General features: G+C 41.3%; 1 protein-coding gene across 1 annotated transcript in view; it reads right to left on the bottom strand.

The window, feature by feature from the left end:
- ARMC3 (armadillo repeat containing 3) overlaps nucleotides 1-24,198 on the bottom strand; it is a 94,287-nt gene that overhangs the window by 59,217 nt on the left and 10,872 nt on the right. Inside the window, exons 2-7 of the mRNA XM_056114666.1 lie at nucleotides 20,762-20,879; nucleotides 17,492-17,617; nucleotides 9,044-9,112; nucleotides 8,443-8,618; nucleotides 4,973-5,167; nucleotides 3,622-3,805 (exon numbers count right to left, since the gene is read on the bottom strand). Of these exons, the coding sequence (XP_055970641.1) occupies nucleotides 3,622-3,805; nucleotides 4,973-5,167; nucleotides 8,443-8,618; nucleotides 9,044-9,112; nucleotides 17,492-17,617; nucleotides 20,762-20,879 (868 nt within the window). The remainder of the gene's footprint in view (nucleotides 1-3,621; nucleotides 3,806-4,972; nucleotides 5,168-8,442; nucleotides 8,619-9,043; nucleotides 9,113-17,491; nucleotides 17,618-20,761; nucleotides 20,880-24,198) is intronic.

Genomic DNA, 24,198 nt, shown 5'->3' with positions numbered 1-24,198 from the left:
TGCCACTGACCAAACAAGTGGAAACAGATAAACAAATGGAACTATATTAAACTAAGAAGTTTGTGCACCTCAAAAGAAACAGTGACCAGAATACAAAGACAATCTACAGAATGGGAAAGGATATTCACCCAATATAGGGCTGGAGTGATAGCACAGTGGGTAGGGCATTTGCCTTGCAAGTGGCCACCATGGCCGACCCGAGTTCGATTCCTCCACCCCTCTCGGAGAGCCCGGCAAGGTACCGAGAGTATCTCACCCGCACGGCAAAGCCTGGCAAGCTACCCGTGACGTATTCGATATGCCAAACACAGTAACAACAAAGTCTCACAATGGAGACGTTACTGGGCCTGCTCGAGCAAATCGATAAACAACGGGAGGACAGTGACAGTGACCCATGCGATAAGGGGTTGATATCAAGGATATACAAAGCACTGGTTGAACTCCACAAGAAGAAAACATCAAACCCCATCAAAAATGGGCCGACGAAATGAACAGAAACTTTCTCAAAGAAGAAATCCGAATGGCTAAAAGGCACATGAGAAAATGCTCTACATCATTAATCATCAGGGAGATGCAGATTGAAACAACAATGAGATATCATCTCACACCACAGAGACTGGCCCAATTCTGAAAGAACAAAAGCAACCGGTGTTGGCGTGGATGTGGCGAGAAAGGGACCCTCCTTCACTGCTGGTGGGAATGCCAACTGGTTCAGCCCTCTTGGAAAACAGTATGGAGATTCTCAAAAAATTAGAAATTGAGCTCCCATTTGACCCAGCAATACCACGCCTGGGAATATATCCCGGAGAGGCAAAAAAGTATAGTCGAAATGATATCTGCTCTTGTATGTTCATTGCTGCACTGTTCACAAGAGCCAGAATCTGGAAAATACCTGAGTGCCCGAGAACAGATGACTGGTTAAAGAAACTTAGTTACATCTACACAATGGAATACTATGCAACAGTTAGAAAGGATGAAGTCATAAAATTTGCAAACAAGTGGTTCTACATGGAAAGTATTATGCTAAGTGAAATGAATCAGAAAGAAAGGGACAGACATATAAAGACTGCACTCATCTGGGGAATATAAAGTAACAGAATGAGAGACAAACATCCAAGAATAGTTGAGATAAGTACCAGGAGGTCTGCTCCATGGCTTGGAAGCCAGGAGGAAAATGTGCTGGGAGAAAATGCCACTCAGATAGAGAAGGGAACACCAAGTAAAGGGTGTTTGGAGGACTCGCTTGGGATGTGAGATGTTTGCTGAAAATAGACTATAGACCGAACATGATGGCCACTTAATACCTCTATAGCAAACCACAACACCCTAAAGGAAATAGAGAGCAAAAGAGACTGCCTTGCCATAGAGGTGGGATGGGGTGGAGGGGGGTTGGGGGGTGGGAGGGCTACTGGGTTCATTGGTGGTAGAGAATGGGCACTGGTGGAGGGATGGGTACTTGATCATTGTATAATTGAAACCCAAACACAAAAATGTGTAAGTCTACAACTGTACCTCATGGTGTTTCACTAATAATAAAAAATAATAATACACACACACACACACACACACACACAAAGAATGTTAGCCCTTCACAAGTCTTGTGCTGGTGGTTTTCCTTGAAACTACCTGGGAGTCCGTTTTGAGCACTATGTCCTATTTCAGGACACCTTCTCACCTAGATACTGCAGCCAAGCTCTCTCTTCCTTGTCTCTGTTTCTGGTCCTGTCGCTTTCCAGTTTCTTTACTTTGCAAAGAGTGCTCTTTCTTTAAAAGGGGAAAACTTGCAGTGGTCACTAAGTCATTTCCATGAGTCTTTGTTGCTACCAAAATAAAGCCTGACGTCCTCAACTTGGTAGATAATGTAGATTACCATTTGTACATCATTACTTTTATAGCTCAATTTAAGTTTTTTGCTGCCTTCTACTCACAGAGTTATTCCTGAAAGCATTTAAAACAAAAACAACAACAAACAATGTCCTTCTGTTGTTCATCGATTTGCTCGAGCTGGCCTAGTAACATCTCCAATTTTTGGAGACTTGTTGTTACTGTGTTTGACATATTGAATATGTCACGGGTAGCTTGTCAGGCTTTGCCGTGCGGATGAGATACTCTCGGTAGCTTGCCGGGCTCTCAGAGAGGAGTGGAGGAATCGAACCCGGCTCGGCCGGGCTGGCTGCACGCAAGGCAAATGCCCTACCACTGTGATATCGCTTTAGTTCTGCAAAATTCCATATTCTTTTCCTCCTCTAGTATTTAAACACACTTTCTTCTCCAAAGAACAATGCTGATCTTCCCTGATCTCATCAGGGGCTTCCAATCTCTATGATGTCCTCTAGGTCTTAAATTATCAATCACCTATTCCAGGAAGACTTATCTTCTCTAAATCTGCCGTAGGTGGCCCTCCAAGAGGGCTTGTTCTTCTGTTCTTCTGTCATGGAACCAGTTAACATTACATTATGATTGCCTCTTTCCTTGCTGGCTTATGGGAGGGAGGCTCCATAAATAATAAATGACTCAATAGCTTAGTCCACGAAGCTATAACTCAGCAAGTGTAGTGAAATCAGTAACACATCGGAAGACTGGAAACTTAATCCAGGGTCCTTTCTACCACCGGGTCAGATGAGGGTAAGAAAGCCTGGAAATTCACTGCCCCAAAAGGGTGGAACGATCTCCACATGGTACAGCTATCCTAGACTAAAGATGAAAAAAACTTTAGATTTGAACCTGTTCATGTTTCCCTTGGCTCTCTCTCTTTTGAGAGAGCTAAAAAGGCCTGAGGTTGATGGAAAACAGAACTGATCAGTCTTGAAAAGGACCAAACAGCTCATTTCATAAGCTATCCTTGCATTTATACTGTAATTCACAAGGTACTCTGTATTCTCTGGACAGTGAAATATGGCTTCCTGAATTAAAACTTTGCCTAGAGGGAATCCAGTATAGGTTGAAAAGGGAGTGTTTCCTATCATATACATGTAGACATATACACAGATGTAAGTCTATATATTTAGAATATAAATCATTAAACTAGTCAAAGTTGTCATCATTTATAAGAGGAGCTATATGGAAGAGGGAAAATAAAATCATGCCATTTATTAAACAAAATACCCCAAATATACATAAATTAAAACTATAATTTTATTTTCAGTACTTGTGACATAATTAATCTCTTACAGATTTATGTCAACACAGCTTGCCAGTGAAGTGAAAATTGTATTATGTATATAGTATAAGCATATTATTTTTCTCAGCTCTGTAACAAGCACTGCTAGACTCCAGCTGAAACTTGAAATTATTGTACAGATATCATATTCCAAATGTGTATTTATTGAAATATTTTCAGGATCACAAAAGCTGCCTACCTTCTTTATAATTCCAAGACCAAAGGGTTTAGAACTTAATTTAGGAATAAATTGTCTTTCAAAAATTAAATCATTTAGAGTTCATTTTAGGTTTGACCAAGCAATCTCTAACCCATTTTCATGAGATGGATTTTGGCTTTAAGTAATAAACAGAACACAATTCTGAAATGGTCCTTAAAAGCAAATATTTTAATGTTAATATTAAACCACAATAAAAACATAAGGGCAATATGAATATTTGGTTTATATAAATGAAAAATACCATCATTAGCGGCTTTAGTGATTGCTTTTGCTGCGTTCTTCTGAATTTCAGGAATTGTAGAGTTTTCTGCAAATGTTAGTAGCTTCTTCAGACCACCTGACTGATGGATCAATGCCATAGTTTCTGTGTCTTCGAGGCAATTGGCCACCACTGCAAGTGCCTCTATGTGAAGATCATTCCATTCCTAATAATAAAAGCAAACACAACTTTAGAAAACTATTCTAAAGAAATTTACACAGTTCAAATTTGGCTAAGAGGGGATGCATGCAGATAACAGTGTAATTGATTTTGTTGTGATAGAGACCCAAGGAAACTATTCTGTTTATCACAGTAACATCACATATCCTAATCATTTATCACACATGTAAGTGAGGTTCATAGGTATTCGCCTTCCTCTAGCTAGCTTATTTTCCTTAGCATAAGACCCTCAAGGGCCCCCAAATTGTTGCAATGAAAGAATGTCCTTTCTTGTGGCTGAATAATATTCCTATGTGTGTGTCTGTGTGTATGTGTGTGTGTGTGTGCACAGATACACCACGTTTTCTTTATTCGTTTATTCTTTTATTAATTTCTTTATTCATCCATCAGTTACAGAGCTGTTTCCATATTTTGGCTTTGGTAAATAATATGCAATAATTCCCCACAATACTAGACCAACTACCTAGTTCAGTTCTAGGACCTGAGGATTTGGTATTTGCTTGGGCCCTGTGATGCTGGGTACCTCTAAGGTACTTAGGTACCCACCAGGCCACACTCAGTAATGCTTTAGAGGCCATATAGGGCCGAAGATGAAGATCTGGGTCTATCATGTGCCAGGCATGCACCAAACCATTGCACTACTCCCAGAACTCCATTTTAAACTATTTTTTTTAAAAATGTGTTATGTGGTACTAGGATTTTAACCTAGGGTTTCACATATATTATATGTGCTCTACCTCTGAGGCACATCCCTAGGCCTATTTTTTTCTTTTGGGTCACACCTGGTGATGCACAGGGGTTACTTCTAGCTCTGCACTCAGGAATCACTCCTGGCGGTGCTCAGGGGACCATATGGGATGCTGGAAATCGAACCCGGATGCAAGGCAAATGCCCTATCTACTGTGCTATTGCTCTAGGCCCCTGGGCCTATTTTTAACTTTTGAAGGAAACTTTCAGAAGATTAAAAAATATTTTTCATTGACCTCTATCATTAGCCTTACTTAACTATGCAGATAAATTGCACTCCAAATAAGCCAATTAGTTCATTATATTTAGAGCATCATGCTTAAATATAACACAACTTTATTTAAGGCAATTCACACTTTAGGAGAGTGGTATTTCTTCATAAAGAATTGAATAAATTTTACAGTACCTTTGTTTCTAGGATCTTATTAAGCTGGTCTACTCCTTGATTATCTCTTAGCATTGTTCGTATCTCTTTATCATGTGAAATAAGACTTAAGGTTTTGAGAGCCAACAATTGAATAACTGGATATTCTGACTTCAAGAGCTCTAATATAGGAGGAATTGCATTTAGTTCTTGAAGTGCAGTTCGACACTGAAAATCCTGCCATGAAATACAAACAATTAAATAGCAAAATATCCTCTTTTCTAAAAGAGAGCACTCTAAGTTGTAACTTACCTATATTCCCTATACCTATACCTATACTTACCCTATATTTCCTTTTACCCTATATTCATCTTTTACCTTATATTCCCTTCACTAACTCACAAACCAAAAAAATAGGCAAATCCTCAATAGACAATATGAAAATATCCATTTTAAACTATGCAAACATTGTCAATGACACAAAACAGACATGAACTATGGACTTTGGCAGGTTTTGTTTTTGTATGCAGCAAATTCCTCTGCTGAGAAATATGGCAATAAGATCTATGAATAATACAATTCTTTTCCCACTCTGTTTCAAATAGAATGTGATAAAAATGAAACAAGGGCACCAATTCCTTGCCATCTGCATTCAAATGGATTAGCCGGAAAATATTTACATGCACAGTCATCCATTGGCAAGCCTGGTGCATGTGAGTTTCCATCAGGTTTAGTTTTGACATATGACCTTTATTTAGAACATTCACCACTGAGGTTCTTTGGGATCTAGACAAGTGGTTTTTCACTGTGTCCCTGTCACTTTGCGTGAGTAGTGGGGGCAGGGATTGGTTGGAGTGAGCAATGGTAGGCCAAGGCGTACCAAGCCTCCCAACTGTATTCAATCATGACCTTTTCAATCAAAGCGGGGTCAATGTAAAATAGCGTGAAGGGTAGAAAAGACTCTGCTGGCCCAGCTATCCTCCAGGCATCATCTCACTGAGTTCAACACTGTTTCCTCCAGCCACCACACTTGCAGGTTGCTCTTTGTTAACGGTTGCAGTGCATGAAGAACAATACAACTGGTATTGTATTAAAATAGGGCACGGGAATCTTCTGCTGAGAAAGAACCTTTACTCTAGTCCTCAACCTGGAGCTTCCCAGGACTGGCTCAGATGACTGACATTTAAGGAAGCCAACACTTTGAATATTCTGCCTGAAAGGACTGACAGAGGTGGCCGTGTGACCACTCCACACCTTGTGACTCTTCACCAGACCATTTCCTCACCTGTCCCCTTCTCTTCCTTTACCTTCTCCCCTCCTCTTGCTCTCTATAAGAACCCCCTGACCTGGGTTCCCCAGATACATATTTCATTTAAAATTTTTACTTATCCTTTTTAAGTTTTATTTTTTGTTTATGTAGGCACATGTCCAACAGTGCTCAGGGAATCCTACCAGTGCAATGCTTTGAGGTCACTCCCAGTGCTGCTAGATAACTGTGCAGAACTGGGGATCAAACCCAGGGCCTCCTACATGCAAAGTACATACTCCAGCCCATTAGCTATCTCTCCAGCCACACTAACCACCAAGTTTTAGGTTACATGTTTTAGTTTTAATCTGTGTACTCCAAATTTTAATGTTTTGCTATTTCCAAATGCACGTATTTCTGTAGGTCCGGTAACCACATTGTTCTCTTATTGCAGGCTAATAACTGTATCTCCCTGAAAATGATATTTTCTTTCATTTCTTATTTGGAATCCAGGTCATGGTGGAGTATCAGGAGTTAGGGCCCCGGAGGAGATGGGAGGCTCTCAATTCTGGCCCTGAAAGATAGGTGTCTTTTTAAGGGGAAGGGGGAAACAAAAGGAAAAATGGCAATGATGTAGCTTTGCCGACCAAATGCTGAGGGAGGGCAGTCTTCAGCAGAGGTCCTGAAGAGACAAGAGGGGACTCGACTGTGTCTCAGAAGGTTCATCCCTGCTGATTCCCTGTTTGCAAACTGCTAGCATTCAAGACTAGAAGGGAATCAATTACTGTCCTTTGACCTCACCCCCTGGATTGTGGTACTTGGTTTCACAGACCAATGAATGGTTACACAGAAATGAATGCCCTGCTATTAACCAGCTTTTACAAGGAGGAGTAGAGTAAATCTTTTCATTTCTAGTTGATAAAAAAAAAATAGGGAGAGAAATAAGGACTCTTAGGGGTTAAGAGGAAATACACACCTATATAGAATTATTTCTTCTCTTAACTATAATTCCTAGATTTACCTAGAACTGACAAATGAATGAAAGCCAGTGAGTTTTAAAAGCCCCCGCTTTTTTAGTCACTGTATCACTGTCTCCTGCCCCCGCACCCGGCTGTCCTCGCCAGGGCCCCTTGGAGGGGAGCGGGTTGAGTTTCCCTTCCTGACCTGATCAGGGCTCTGGCAGCCGAAGACCTCCAGAACTAGCCACCACCATGCTGAGACCACTCTCCACACGCATGAAGGTACTGGCAGAGGAACAAAGGCATGCGGGTCCCAGGGCTGAGATCTCCAAGCCTGCTTGGATCAGGACTGAGCATCCTCCACCCAGATCCTCCATATTCCAGTAGGCAGGGGTCACACCCACCAACTGGCCCCCTGGCGCTGTGTAATCCCATCAACGGCCAAGACCCAGAGACTATAAAACCCAGCTCCCGGAAGTGTGCGGTCACATTTGCGGCTGCGCGACATCTTATTACCTTATTCCTACTTTGGACAAACTGGCAGGCTACCGAATGTAACCTGCCCACACAGCAGAGTCTGGCAAACTCCCCGTGGCGTACCCAATATGCCAAATACCAATAAAAATGATGAGTCTCATTATCCTAACCCTGAAAGAGCCTTGAATATGGCACTTTTTAAAAATTCTCAGGGCTAGGACGAAGGAGGGGCCTGGGGTTTTGTTTTGTTCAAACAAAACCTGGGGCCTGCTCGAGGCAACCGACGAACAACAGGATGGTCGTTATCATAACACTGTCATCCCATTTTTCTTCAATTTACTCAAGTGGGTGCCAGTAACATCTCTATTCCTCCCAGCCTTGAGATTTTAGCAACCTCTTCTTACTCGTCTTTTCCCAATTATTGGAGGTTCTTTCAGGGTCAGGGGAATGAGCTTGCCAGGCTCTGCACATGCGGGCGGGATACTCTCAGTAGCTTGCTGGGATCTCCGAGAGGCATATATTTGTATATTTCTCTCTATGATTTGTTGCCTACTGTCTGAACCCCATCAAATATGGTGTGGTAATTATGTAAAATGGGTAGGAAGTGTTTTATAATGAGTCACGTGGTCTTAAAAGGTCCAGAAAGCGGCCTGGAGCATGGCAGCAGTTGGGTAGTGGAGGTCGGCTGTTGGGGCTGGGTCACTTGGGGCGGAGAGGGCTCTCACCACCCCACTCTGGGGTTCCCTGAGTGAAAACAGCCTGGCGCAGAGTCCAGGGAATATTAATTCTATAATTAGCTTATTCCAAAATGCCGCCAGAAGGGTCCTTACCTGGACCAGGTTGTAAATGCACTCAATGGAATTTTTCTTCACGTCCGGGTCCGGGCTGTTCAGGAGTCGAATAAGTGGCTCTAATCCACCACATTCAAATATTTGCACTTTACCCGTAAACTCGACAGACATGTTTGCTAGGCAAAGACTAGCGAACTCATGGATAACAATTTCTTCTGCATATCAAAAATAAATAACACAAGTATGCCAAAATCTTCTTCAACCCGTGCTCAAAAGCATGCCTAAAGAACTAATCCTCTATTCAAGTTCTGTATTGGTTGGAGTCCACTTGGGCCTAAGAGATTTTAATGACAAATAGCTACTGAAATTTTCTATAAACTGATAATCCACAAGTAATGAAATCAATTGGAAAAAAATCAACCAGTCTCATGTTTGAAATGGATGGAGCCCAGAAAGACAGTGCAAGTGTCAAGGCATTTTCCTTGCAAGTGGCTGGCCCCAGTTCGATTTCCAGAACCCCATGGTTCTCCAAGCACTCATGGGCCTCAGCACTGAGCTGCGAGTAGCCCACAAACATTACACGGTATGGTCCCCCAAGTCCCAAGTAATTAAGTAAAGAAAGTAAAGGCTGTAAAGTTACCATCTGGAGCTAGCTGAGCAATGATAGAGTTCATGATGTCCAATTCCCTTAGCAATTTTTTAACATCATCTGTAAAAGAAGACACTGAATATTAGTATTTGTCACACAATAGTAATTATAGTAACAGCTTCTGCTGAATGAATCTTTGAAGCAAGTGCTATTATCCAATTATACAAATAAGGAAACTGAGGCTCACAAAGTAAGTGATAGATCCAGGATTTCACACCCACACCTGCCTGACCCAACAGACTCCAGTGCATGTTTCTTGACCACTGAACTAAACTGAGCTCTACAACATGAGGAACCTCTCAGCCAGATCGAGTTACTGAACCCTGCACTAGTTAATTATACAATAATCATTCTTTCTTTGTTTTGTTGGGTAGGTATGTTTAAATTTTGATTTGGTGGGGTGAGGGGGTGGGAAAGGTTGGGTCACACCTAGTGTTGTTCAGGGCTTACTCCTGGCTCTGTACCCAGGGATCACTCCTGGCAGTTCTCAGGGGATCATATGGGACGACAGACCAACACCAAGCCCATATTGCTCACAAGCAAGGCAAGCACCTTACCTTCTGAACTATCTCTTTGACCCCTAGTTTGATTTTGAAAAAACTTGCACAGAATACAAGTAAGAATTATGTTACATTTTTATTTTAGATTAATGCATCTTGTTTATCTTCCAATTAATGATGGGGAATATCAAAATTACTTTAAGATTATTGCCGTTCTAAAGTTCATTTTCTATCATTTTTATTAACATTTGAAAGTTAGATGTATACATGTCTCTACTTCTTTTAACTATCCTTAAATTCCTCCCCCTGCCCCCATGAATTTTTCTCTCCCCTCTTCTTATTTTTTTTTTAAGAAAAAAAGCATAATTGCATCTTCAGTTCTAAAATTTTCCTTCTTGGTCAATCCTTTTTGTCTGTCAGCCAAGATTACCATTACCAGCGTTTTGGAAAAGTTTATTCTGCAGCCTCGGAAGCAGATGGTCTCTTGATGAATTCTTCCTCATTCAGCAGTGGATATACGTACTTGGCTTTCATTGGACACCTTTTCCTATGGGATCCAGGGATGGGGCTGTTCCTCAATCTGTTAAAATCTGTAGGTTCTCAGCTCATCATGTTCAAAACGACTAAAACAGGGCCAGAAAAACCACAGCTTGCTCTATGTAAATGAATAAACTTACAATACAAACTAATCAAACTTCTGGCAAAGGTAGCATCCCAGAGTAGAGAACACCATCTTTGCAATCAACTCTCATTAAAAAATAAAACAAAACAAAAAACCTTTTATCTCATAACTTAGGCCAGAGTCGTTTTGACTTAATACTCGCTCCTTTCACACATGTTGATGATATCCAGGAGTCCAAACTCTGGAAGAATGTGTTGAGATTCTCTTGTCACATGTGTGCATCTGTGTAGCACTCTGGCTTACTTTTGTGGAGCCCACAACCAACATCTATTTAACATCGTCACAAAAATATTCATGAGTTGTTGGATTTCCATGTCCATCCTGCGCCCAACATCCCAAACAGTCTTCCATATACTGTCAACACTTCCATGTGCTGACCATGAGGCCCAGGAGCCCCTGCTCTGGAGACTTCTCATTTCACTGTGGCAACTGTTCCCATGAGCCCAGTTCCTCTGCCTCCTGCTTCATTCTTTTATGACACTGGCCTTAGTCTACCCAGACATGCAAAAAGTTTTCACAGAGGCTTCTCTGTGACAAATTCTGAATATAATTTAGTCCAAATGGCCACTGATGTTCAACAATAGACCTGTTCCATTGACTCAGGTCTTTTCTTTCTAATTTTTTTGAGGGGAGGGGGCAACTTGGCAATGCTCAGCAGTTACTCTTAGCTCTGCACTCAGGAATTACTCTTGGCGGTGTTCGGAGAGCCGTATGGGATGCTGGGAATTGAACCTAGGTCAGTCATGAGCAAAGCAAGTGCTCTACCCTCTGTACTACCTCTCATGTTCTCACTTGGGCCTTTTCTTATAAATCAATGGTTGATCCGATTCTTGTAAGTTGGTGGCAAAAATTGCTCAGCACCAATTTGTCATTCTGCTTTTACTCAGCAGGTTGTTCAAAGAATCTTTTTCTTGAAGTTAAATCAGAAAAACCAAGGATAAGCTGCATCTCTTCCATAGCATAATATTGACCTCAGCCCGTCTTTCTCAGCAGAAAACACACAGATATGTAGAGAAATGAATGGAAACTGACTTGTGGTTCTAGTGAACAGTGTGATACCTACAATCCTAGGTAGTTGCTGCTCGGCTTGCAGCTCCTTCCTTTCCTGGTGGACTGTGTTGAACTCTGAGGCTGTTTTATTGGTCTCCAAAGCGGTACCCAGAGGCCCGAGTCTTCCCCTGGCTGTTGTCACAGTTCAATGGGAAAGCCCTAGGACATACTGCTTAAGTCCTGCAGAGCTGGTGACACCCTGGGCCACAATGGCAGTGCTTCAGGGCCATGCCCAGTGATTCGTGGAGACCACCATGGCTGGACCTGCGATGCTCAGGGCACCATGTGGTGCGGGGATTAAAGCTAAACCGGCTGTCTCCAAAGCATGCAGCTTCACCTGTTTTTATTGCATTCTTAACCACAATTCTTTGATTTTATAATAATGACCATATAATTTATTCAAAACAACACATACTCTTTTCCATCAAACATTTCTTGGGAAGGCAAACTCTTCAGATGGGCAGAAGCATTGTAAGACTCAGTTTTGAAAGCTTACTTTTCTCCCAACAATACTGATGAATTCTCTTTAGTGGACTTGATTTAACAAACCTCTGTCAGGGGACTTTACCAAACCAAATACAAATTGCACTCAAGACAGCAGTACCACTTCCACTTTTTTTTTAAAGGCTTTTAAAAAAAGAACTTAAATGTCACGAGTGAGTCCGACTTGGTACAGAGTTCAATCACTCTGGCTAAAGGCAAAGTAATAAAATTTAAAGAAGAAAGAACCAAGAATTGGTACACAACTGTCAAAGAGAAGGTTGATGCTCATTGCAATTTTTATTAAAAATTTCCTTTTAAATGCCACTTGACTTTTCCTTTTTTTTTTCCCACAAGGGTGACCCATTGTGAATACAGTGCTAGCTCTAAGTCTTCAAGAACCAGATGAAGATACGAATGTCGGCAGAAACATTTGTTCTAGGAAGCCTGCCTGAAGTTGATGATTCAGCCATGTGCCTGCAGCAATACATTTGTGTCCCTTGCATCAGAAACGTAACTTTTACTTAGATAGTGATGAGGAGGAAGAGGGTAATTGATGATGATGTTTTGGTTTTGAGGGGGAGGAGGGAGAGGTGGACAATATGTGATACCAGCAATTCAAACCAGCATTGTGACCACAGCAACTTCACCTTAAGCTTAAAGGACAGTACCTTACCTCCTATACACTCTCTCTGGCTCTTTATCTAATTTTTTAATACCAACTTTCCTGGAGCAGGAATCAAAGTTTGAATCATTTTTGTTACCATGTTGGCTCCTTTTTTCCTTTTTCCTTTGGGTTTATGGATCACATCCAACTGTGCTCAGGGCTTACTCCTAGCTCTGCATTTAGGGATCACTTCTGAGGTGGAGAAAAGGGGGGTCCTGGGGACAATATGTAGCTCCAGGGATAGAACCTGGGTTCACTGCATGCAAGACACACAAGTGATGTACCTGCTATACTCCCTCTATGGACCTCATATGTTGGCTCCCTTAACAGAAAGAAATTTTCCAAGCACGTGAGGAAGCCAGTATTTTATCTCTGTCATCTGAAAGATCAAAGAGAAAATCCACTCATTCAATAATGGTTTGATTTTTTTCTAGCACCCAATTCATGGAATTCAAAGAAAGCTCTTGAAGTTCATTCTTCGGGTTTGAGATCCAAGGACTTGGTGAAGATGGTGAAGGCACAGAAAAGCCCTCCCGTTTGCCAAGACATGTGGTCTGTTCCTGGTACTGCTAATAGCCCAGTCTGGTGCTGGCTGGGGTGATTCAGAAAGCCCTTTAGCATCCAAATTTAATAGTAAATATTTTCTTCATTCTTCCTTTCTTTTTTATTTTAAACTCATATAATGTTTAATCATCCATTTTTTTGCACATCACATCTGTATAGATATTTATGACACATATTTAAAGTGTCCCTTTCAGAAGGGGGGCGGTACTGGCTCGTCCTTCATGCCCGACCGAGGTCACGAGCTGCCTCCCACGAGTGGCTCTCTGGCACGGTCATTGCTCCAGAGGCAAAAGGACTTAATCCAGAGCCCGGCAGCTTGCGGCAGAAAAGTGTATGAACCATGCGTTAAACTACGGTGCCATGCATCCCTGGGAGGGAAAGGGTGTTGCTCCTGTCCGCCTTTTCCTCCCCTGGCAGCAAGGTGGCCACCACCTCAGAGCTTATTGGAAAGCCAGGTATGAACCGGCGGTGACAGGGCAACTGCAGTCTCATGGGAAGGGGGGCAGTACTGGCCCGTCCTTCATAACCTACCAAGGTCACGAGTGGCTCTCGGGTGGCAGTGCCATAACACCAGACACACAGAAACCAATCTTGTAATTATCTGGCTCTTTGCAGAAATCCAAAATCATTATATGACTCTCATAACCAGCTGTAGAAAACAAAGTATGTCACAATGTCTTTTCAGCAATTCTGATTGTTGGGGGGGGGGGGGGGGAATTCTAAACAATAATGGTGCATCTTTTGGCAAAATAATGAATGTTAATCACGAATCACGAATCACGACCATCCTGTTATTCGTCGATTGCCTCAAGCAGGCCCCAGTAACGTCTCCTTCATCCTAGTCCTGAGACTATATTCAAGGCTCTTTAGGAGAATGAGACCCATTATTGTTACTGGTATTTAGCATATTGAGTATGCCACGGGGAGTTTGCCAGACTCTGCCATGTGGGCAGGCTACATTTGGTAGCCTGCCAGTTTGTCCAAAGAAGGAATGAGATAATAAGATGTCATAATAAGATGTCATAATAAGATGTCACGCGGCTGCAACAGTCTCCTGCCCCCGCGCCTCGCTGTCCTCGCCGGGGCCCCTTGGAGGGGAGCGGGTTGAGTTTCCTCCCCGCCCCGACCAGGGCTCCGACAGCCGAAGACCTCCAGGACCAGCCACCACCACGCTGAGACCACTCTCTGCACACATGAAGGTACTGGCAGAGGGACAAAGCCACGCGGGTTCCGGGGCCGAGATCTCCAAGCCTACTCGGACTGGGGTCGAGCATCCTCCACCCAGATCCTCCAAATTCCAGTAGGCAGGGGTCACACCCACCAACTGGCCCCCTGGCGCCGTGTAATCCCATCAACGGCCAAGACTCAGAGACTATAAAAACCAGTTCCCGGAATGTTAATCAGTGTAGAGAAAAGTTAAGTAGAAATCATCTGCCTCACAGGCATTGGGAGGGGTGGGAGGGGGGTATATTGGGGTTCTTGGTGGTGAAAGATGAGTACTGGTGAAGGGAAAGGTGTTTGATCATTGTATGAGCAAGACTTAAACCTGAAAGCTTTGTAACTTTTCCCACAGTGATTCAATAAATAAATATAAGAAGAGAAAAAAAAAAAAAAACAAAGTGTCCCTTTTATATTTTGCAAAATTGCATAAAAGATTATTGTTTAACTTAAACTGTGCTTGAACATTGACTTTTTTTTAATTAGTGAATCACCGTGGGGTACAGTTACAGACTTACAAACTTTCATGCTTACGTTTTAGTCATACAATCGTCAAGTACCCATCCTTCTACCAGTGCCCATTCTCCACCACCAATGATCCCAGTATCCATCCCCTCACCCCCACCCAATCCCCCACCCCACCCTGCCACTGAGGCAGGGCAATCCCTTTTGTTCTATCTTTCCTTTGGGGTGTTGTAGTTTGCACTAGAGGCACTGAGTGGCCATTGTGTTTGATCTATAGTCTACATTTGGCTCGCATCTCCCAACCCAAGCTGGTTCTCCAAATACCCTTTACTTGGTGTTCCCTTCTCTATCTGAGCTGCCTTTTCCCCCAACATTTTAGGCTGGCTTCCAAGCCGTGGAGTAAACCTCTTGGTCCTTATCGCTACTATTCTTGGGTGTCAGTCTCCCATTCTGTTACTATAGATAGATAGATAGATAGATAGATAGATAGATAGATAGATAGATAGATAGATACAGATGAGTGCAATCTTTCTATGTCTGTCCCTCTCTTTCTGACTCATTTCACTTAACATGATACCTTCCATGTTGATCCATTTATATGCAAATTTCATGACTTCATCTTGTTTAACAGATGCATAGTACTCCATTGTGTAGATATACCAAAGCATCTTTAACCAGTCATCTGTTCTTGGGCACTCAGGCTTTTTCCAGATTTTGGCTATTGTAAACAGTGCGGCAATGAACAACAAGTGCAGATGTCATTTCAACTATACTCTTTTGCCTTTCCAGGATATATTCCCAAAAGTGGCATCTTCCTTTCTTCTTATTCTTTTCCCTCTTGCAGTGCCAGGGCTTGAACTCAGGACCTTACTATGTCAGATAAGGACTTTGCCACCGAGCCACATCCTTGGCCCTTGCAAGAGTGATTCTTCATATTTGGGAACCACAGGCTATTTTAGAAACTCATGAATCTTTACATTAAGCCCCGCTCAGAAAAATTTTGTAAACCATTTAGAGACATTCACATGTTATAAACCCCTCATGTATTGGGAAATAAGAATAATATTTGCTTAATTGATACTTATATGCAAATATTTACCAAATAAAATAATAAAAATTCAGAACAAAAGTAAGCAAGAAAAGGTTCTAGGTAACCTAGACATTAAGTTAGAAGAAACAAGTTGATATAATAAATTGTATCTCTCCTTTACAAATGTGACACAGCCTCCTCCCAGAATCAGAGAAAGAACTGGACTTTGAACATTTAGGATGTCACCATTCACTGTGACCTTGAGAGGAAAGTGCTAACCCCAGCCTGCATCAATTCCTCTCACTCACCACCTGGCAGGACTTTGAGCAAGGAACAGAATCCTGGGAGGGCTCTTTACTGTATCTGAAATGAGGGCTTGGAGCTGGAAAGGTAGTACAGCAGGTAAGGCACTTGCCTTGCACACAGATTGCCAGTTTGATCCCTGGCACCCCAGCACTTCGAGGGATCACTCCTGAACAGAGACCCAGGAATATCCCCTGAGCACTGCTGACTGTGGATCCCACCTCCTGCCCCCTCAAATAAATAATAAAATGAAAACTTGCCCAAGAGGCACTTCAAACAAAGCACATTTGGTTCTCAGATTCTGTGAATGCATGCAAATAGGGGCATGTGTGGGGTAGAGGGGTGTGTGGTGTGTGTGTGTGTGTGTGTGTGTGTGTGTGTGTATGAGAGAGAGAGAGAGAGAAAGAGAGAGAGAGAGAGAGAACATTGATTGTTCTCTTTGGGGATCCTCTGTGCCTCAGTTGTTGTGGATGGAAAGGGAGTAACAGCACCAAGGGATCCGATCTACAACTCCCCAACTCCCACCACACACACACACACATTCACACGTCACACATATAGCACTACTCTCACACCACATGTATACCCCATTCATGTCACAAATATGCATACACAAACCATACACACATACTCAATACAACACCACACAAATACCACACATCATAAACACCACACACCCCATATATGGAACTATATATATGTAATACATATATACATATACACACACACCATATCTATACAACATAAATGCATACACACATATCCCCACATGCCTCCACATATACACAGACCCATAATAAAGGAGAGTGCCTTAATTGGTCTGGTTATGATCAAATCGGTATTCTACTGACCATAAGAGCAAATTTTAACTAATAATTTCCCTTCTATATATTACTTATATATATATTCCCTTTTTATATACTACCTATACAAAATATTCATGCAGCAACAGATCCAATAAATATGTCTGAATTTATTTTGGCAAAATGTGGCTTGTAGCTTCAAAACTATAAAAATGTCAAAGCTCTTTATTCTGGGAATTATTTTATAATAATTTATAAATAAATATAATAATTATTTTATATAAAAATACATATGAAGTAGAAGTTACACATATAGCAGAGAAATTATACACTAAATATACTACAAAATAAACTACAAAATATACTACATATACTACAAAATAAACTTTTTTTTATATACTACAAAAATAAACTTTTTTAAGAAACAATAATTGCTCTCCCAATTTGTAATACTGGAACATATAACATTACCAGTTTTAAGTGTTTTTGTGTGGATCAGTTTACGTACATTTTTATATTAAAAAAAATCCCTTAAAATACAAAACCAGACATCATTGCATTATACTTAAATTTTCCTTAAAGTTATTTCAAATAGAACAAATCCTTTAAAATAAAATCTAAAGGAAAGATGATGCATTATATGAGATTATTTGATTTTTTTTCAAGTTTATACTTACTATTAGAAGCCATAATTCCAAATATCATGGTAGTATTTCTTCGGACAATTTTGTCTTCATGGGTAAGCAGTTTACTTAAGGGTTCCACAGCTCCAAGTTCAAGGAGGGTTGCTTTATTTTCCTCACCTGACACAGGTAAAATAAAATTATACAAGGGGGCCAGAGGGGAATACAGGGGTTAAGGTATTTGCCTTGCATACAGCCAACTTCAGTTTGATCCCCTATGCCACATATGGTCCCCTCAGCACTGTGCGGGAGTGGCCCCAATCATAGCCAGCGTAATCTCTGAGCATCAAGGGATGTAGTCCACTAAATAAGTAAGTAAAGAATGAAATCATCCATGGGCATCCATTTCTTTGGGTCATTGTGATTTTCTAGTGGTCATCTGCCTGTGGATTCCTCTTTGCTTCCCATGAATAAACTTTAGGACACAGTTTTCTGCCAATGTTGACAAAACTGGCTTCCTCTTGTCATCCAATTCTTGGTTCACACTGTACTTCTGAGCACCCTACCCATGTTAACAGGATACCCAAGTCTTCCTTGTCTCTGTTTGTCCTGCTCGTTTTCTTCCTGCCACCTAACCACTTCTTATTCCATATACTTTAACCCCCCCACTCATCCCACCTCTACCCCCAACAAAGAGAGATGGTCTTTTTGCTCTGTTCTATCCTAATTCCTGTGCTCACATGGTACCAGTCAGGCAGTGGTATGATAGATTGTACAATTGTATGAGTTGTTGTAAAAATCAATGAAGTACATCATCTCCCCCACACTGCACTTTCAAGTGTGTGATGGAGTGGGGGGAAGAGGCGGCTCACTTTACAACCAGTGGCATTAGAGCCCCTCTATCGCATTCAAGATAGGCAGGCCTGCAGCCAGTGTGGGGGTACACTCACTGAGGGGATCCAGAGGTCATTGGGGATCCTCAGTAGTGGAGCAAGGAAGGTCAGAAGCAATCTATTCCTCCCTGCTGAGTGGGTTATCATCTTTCAAGGCCTGGAATAAATGTTGAGGGTCTGACTCATTTCAGCTTTTCCATTTCACTGGGCTATGAATATTTCTGTTTCCCTTTTAAAACAAACTTGAGACTATAATAAGGTCAGTCTCTTTTTGCCTCAGCTATTGCACAAAATTATTTTGCACTTCAAGTTATAGGTTCATCTTCTGGAAAAGTGGTCCTCCAAAGGAAACTCAATCTTCACATAGTCCCCAGAATTGCCCTTATAACTAACCTTTTTATATAGCCTGTTGAGAATGTGCTAAAAATTAAAAAATCACAGAACAAAGCTGTTACGCATGGCCCATACTTAGTTTGTACATTTACCTACTGAAGGCCAAGCTGCTTGTTTTCTGGTTTTCGCAATTAGGAACAAAGTTACTGAAAAAACAAAGGGATTTCTCTGTGGATTTAAATTTTCAACTCCTTAAGGAAAAAAACCAGGGAGTTATTGCTGGGTCTTAGGGTTGAGTTGATGGTGGTTTTCCAAGAAATCACCCAGTTGTCTTTCAGAGTAGCTCCAAAATCTGAATTCCACCAGCAGTGAAGGAGATGAATGAATTCTGGTGCTCATATGCCTGACAGCATTTGCAACACTCAGTGTCTTTCAACTACTATCATTACTTCCTTTAATTTTTAGTAAAATTCATCAGTGAAACATCCCAGCTTGGCTTTATAATAACACATTTCAGTTTTTGTAATAGGTACAGAGAGAGGTTAGGTGTTGTGTGTGTGTGCGTGGTCTGTGTGTGTGTGTATGTGTGTGTGAACTTTGGGAGTTTGTGTCTTTAAATAAATACTAATAAGTCCTGTAACTTATTAGAATTAAATCATCCAGAATATTCATAGCACCCTCTTATTATGTGTAGGATCTATAGAGTTATAATCTTTAATATTGCTATTGATAAGTTGTTCTCTCCCTTTTTATGTATCAGTCTGGCTAGTAGTTTGTCTTTCCTATTGATTATCTTAAAAAGGTAGAAATTACTTCCTTACTTCCATTGTTTTTAGTATCAATTTAGCTTATCTTTTTATTTTATCATTGTTTTCTATTTCATTGATTTCTACTAAGATAGCTATTAGATTCCTATTACTAGTAACAGGTTTTAGTTTGTTCTTCTTTTTTCAGATTCTAAAGAGAAAACCAGAGGCCATTGACTTGAGCTCTCCTTTTCTAACAGGCATTTACACGCAATAAATTCCCTTCTAACTCATTCAATAACAGTCTCAAGTATTTTATAGGCTGTTTTCATTTTCAACTCTGACTTTCCATTTGAATTCTTCTTCCACTCATGGGTTATTTAGAAGTACATTATTAACTCTGTAACTATTTAATGATTTCCAGAGTTCTTTGCAGTATTGATTTTTCATTTAATTCTATTGTGGTATAACATATTTCGTGTAATTGGAATTCTTTTAAATTTATTGAGGCTTGCTTTATTGCCCAGAAGATGTCTATTTTCATAAATGTTCTATACGCACTTGAAAAATAATGTATGCTCTCACTGTTGTTGTAGTGTTCTATAAATACTAATTAGGTTAAATTAATTTATATTGCTATTCAAGTGTTTACAACCTCTATTCCTAGCAGAGTGTGGTCCATGAAGCCAAAAGTATTCAGACCCATGATATGTGAGGACCACTGGATCATAGCTGGCAGTGCTTGGGGGATCGTGCAGTTCCAGGGATTGAACTCAGGGACTTGTACATGCTGGACATATGTTCTGCCATTTGAGTTGTTTTCCTGGCCCTTCTAGTGTTCCTCTCTGTATCCAGGAAAAAGTAATCCTGTATAGCCCACAGCAAAAGAGTAGGAAATGATATCGTGCCTCCTCAAGGCAGTTAACACTGATATACATCATTTGGAATTCTTGTACATCAGAAATGTCTTTTCTTTCTTACTTATTTATCCTGCATTTATTTGTATCAGTATAAACTCATGAATAATTTATCTTCTACTTTAGGTTATAATTCAATGCTACTTAATTTTGTCACTCAACTTTTTCTAGCGTTGACTATTGGAAGTGCTGACATTGAAAATTTTAAAAGCTACACTAAAATCTTCTACCCAGTTAATAAATTGCTCCTTAAGATATTTAGTTAGGCATATGGGGAGCAGATACATTACTTGGCGATGGTACATTAATGACAATCTGATTGTCTAGGAGAATTGACAGGAAGTAAGCTAAAGAGTAGGGAGAGAAGTGCCCATGATGTAGTATATATGTTAAGAAATTAATGATTAGAAAGATAAACAGAAAAAAATTCCAAACCTTTTAAAGCAAATTTATAAATGGCTTCACATGCTTTAGCCAAAATTTCCTCTTCTGGAGAATTAAGCATTAACACCACAGTTGCAGCTTTTTTAATTTCAATTGTTATTGGATCAAACTAAAATGCAAAGAGAATAATATCAGATTCACAGTTGAGTTTCAAAAACCATAAAACAATGAATGGTGCCCTGAAAGCTAAAGAGAATATAATCTTACAAAAAGGGTGTTGTCACTACTCACTAAGTACATTATACTTTTTTTTTTAAATAATGTAGGAGTACTGCTATTTGTTCAGCCATTGATTAAGCTGATTGAATTGGTCATGAACTCCACATTATACATTTTCATTTAAAAACTATCACTGATAGACAATTTTCAACCTTGGCGACTTTGGGATTCCTAAGGTATGGCAGGTAGAGCTTTGGAATCTGACAGGTCTAGTTTGTCAACTGTGCCATGTGCAATCAAATAAATTACTTAAGCAGGTTGAATTTCAGTTTCCTTTTCTGTATAGTAGGCATATAAATTCCTACTTCAAAGGATTAAGGAGAGGGTCAGAGATCACTTTTGTCAAGCACTTTCATCTGTCACATAATAAATTTTAATTATCCTGTATATCTATAGTTCATAAGAATTATATATAGTACAAACAAGATTATGTATATGCACAGTATACATAATACATAAGACTATATAAGTCAAAATATAAGAATATTGAAGGGCTATATATGTTAGATACCCGAACAGTCTCATTAATATCTTCTTCCTAACTACAACACGTTTTCTGGAAAACAGGAACTGCATATATGAAACAACTGAAAAATCAACGAAGGGCCAGCAATCAGGGCAGGTGTGGGGCCCCAATTTAATCACCAGAACTATATGGCCCCCAGAGCATCGCCAGGTGCAGCCCTGGGGATCTCAGCACTTGTAGAATAACATTGGTTTGTCCTTTCTGCCTTGACGTAGGGAGTTTAGGTTTACTGGGTTATTCCCATCACAGTGCTCCCATTCCTCTGTGTTTATTTGTAATTTCTTTCTTTGTGCTCCGTTAACTTGTAAATACTGTTTTCCTCTTCTTAAGTCCTTTGCATAGTTAATTCAGAGCAATGTCCCTTTTGTATGGATACAAGAAGACAGTAAATGCTATGCTTTTGTAAGGTGGGAATTAATTGACTCCGAATGATATTTACCTCCTGGACATCTGTTCATCTGTTTTCTCAACTTAAGCCCCAGCTGCCCTTACTTCCTAGCACCCCAAAAGCAGGGTCCTGACGAAGGACTAGATGGACCCAGGACAAGTGGTGAGTTATGTCCTGCCCTGGCATCGAAATGGGCCTGGCCAAAGTGTCATAATGCTTAACTATAAGTTAAGAGCATGATAATGGACAAATTCTGTCATGATCCAAAGAGTAATAACTAGATTCAGATCCTGCTAGGGTTAGGAGAGATTAATCTGGCCTGAGCACTGTAGTCTGAGTCTGTGGCCAGATGTTCCCAGGAGAGTTGCCTTAGAAACCTTAATGTATCTCTTAATGTGTCCATTCAAAAATAACAAATATTAAGATGCTAATTAAGATGTTAATTAGGTTATTGACCTAAGGAGAAGAGGAATGACCCCTAGGTGGTGTTTCTGCCCTTGAGCTGTCAGGAAGGGCTTTCTTACATTAATTTTGCTACTACGGGGCATCTACCCACAGAGTGCTGGAGTCGGAGAGAGAGTTGGAAGAGAGGAGAGAGAGAGCAGGGCAGCAAAATGAAGCGTGGAGAGATGAGCGGGAGAGACAGGAGGAAACAGGAATAAGGGTCAGTGTGAGACTAAAATGGGGGGCTTAGAGAGACTGGAACAGGCAAGTGGGGAGAATGGAATAAAAGGCAACTGATTAATTATCCGACTTGGCCCTTGTTTTCCTCCTCCATGGCATGGGCCATCTTGACTGGGTGAGCGGCCCGAGACCACCAACCCGGGTGGCGAGAGGGAGAGCTGTCGGGGCTCTTCCTAGCTGCCCCAGAGGTTATACAAGCACTGAGATCTCAGAACAGCCTTGCATTCTCAGCTACTCACTCAGAACCATCTGGGCCCTGTTGACTAAGTATCCCTGAAGACACCCAGGCCCTTTAGTACTGCTTTGTAACACCCCGCATCCTCCACTTTCCCTCCCCCACAAGATGCATACTCCCCAAGCCAGTAAAAAATAGCAAAGTATAAAATTGGATAAAATAAGGACCAGGGGAAATGACTGTATAGTAAAAGAAAAAATTCCAGGACTCTAAGACAAACCCTGAATGCTGTGATGAAACCTTGGGAATTCATTCACTTGTAGCTTACAAGGACAATATAAACTCATGACTCCTGTTCAGGGTTTTCTTTGGTCAGGGAGAAAACAAGTGATTACATGACCTTTTCTGTTTCCAGAAACTGGCGAAGGGTGATGGTGGTGGCGGCGGCGGCGGTGGTGGTGGTGGTGGTGGTGTGTGTGTGGGGGGGGGGGGGGGGGGGGTGGGGGCAGGGTACTTCAGTTAAAGAAATGAAACCGGCCTTTCTCTCCTGGCCTGGCAGAATAGCTCCCACTAAGAAGGGCTGCAAGAAGGAGGACTGTTCCATCATCTATGTGGTCGTGACCCGAGAAAGAAAGCACTATCCCATCCATAAGCATATCCATAGGTAGATTCCAAGAAGCATGCACCTCAGGCACTCAAAGACATCTGGAAGTCTGATGTGAAGGAGAAGGGCACCCCAGATGTGTGCAATGGCACTGAGCTCAACAAAGCTGTCTGGGACAAAGGAATCAGGAATGTCCCATACTGAATCCATGAGCGTTTGGTCCAGAAAGCGTAATGCGAGTGAAGATTCACCAAACCAACCCTATATGTTGGTTACCTACTTACCTGTCATCACTTTAAAAAATCTACAGTCAGTGTGGATGAGGACTAAACTTATGACATAATGTATAAGATCAACACTTTTGCGCCCCCCAACAATGAAGCCAAACGTAATGTCCGAGGCCTAGCTGGCTGAGCTGAGCCTTCCAAGATGGATGCTTTGCTGCATTCTGAGAGATAATGCAAACTGAAATTCTGTCTCATCAGAGAGCAGAACTTAGATTACTCTGAATAAGGAAGCATCATTTATGAGGTCAGAAGAGGGAAAACAGACAAAGGAGCAATGACCTGGGGGGGGGGGGGGGGCGGTGTGGGGTGGGAATAGCCTTAGGGTGGTAGAATAGCATTATTCAACAGGCCTGTTCCTTTGGCATCAGACTAGAAGGGATCAGTCACCCAGGTCACATAGCTCATTGTTAAGTCTCAGACTTCCATTGAATGAGGGCCCACACCCAACTGTGCTAAGGGCTTTCTCCAGACTCTACACTCAGGGATTACTTCCGACAGGACTTGGAGGGACCATAAGTGGTGCTGGGAATTAAACCCAGGTTAAC

The sequence above is a fragment of the Sorex fumeus genome, unplaced genomic scaffold, assembly GCF_029834395.1.
Source record: "Sorex fumeus unplaced genomic scaffold, SorFum_2.1 ptg000026l, whole genome shotgun sequence".
NCBI lineage: Eukaryota > Metazoa > Chordata > Mammalia > Eulipotyphla > Soricidae > Sorex > Sorex fumeus.
This window is presented reverse-complemented; position numbering and strand designations above follow the sequence as displayed.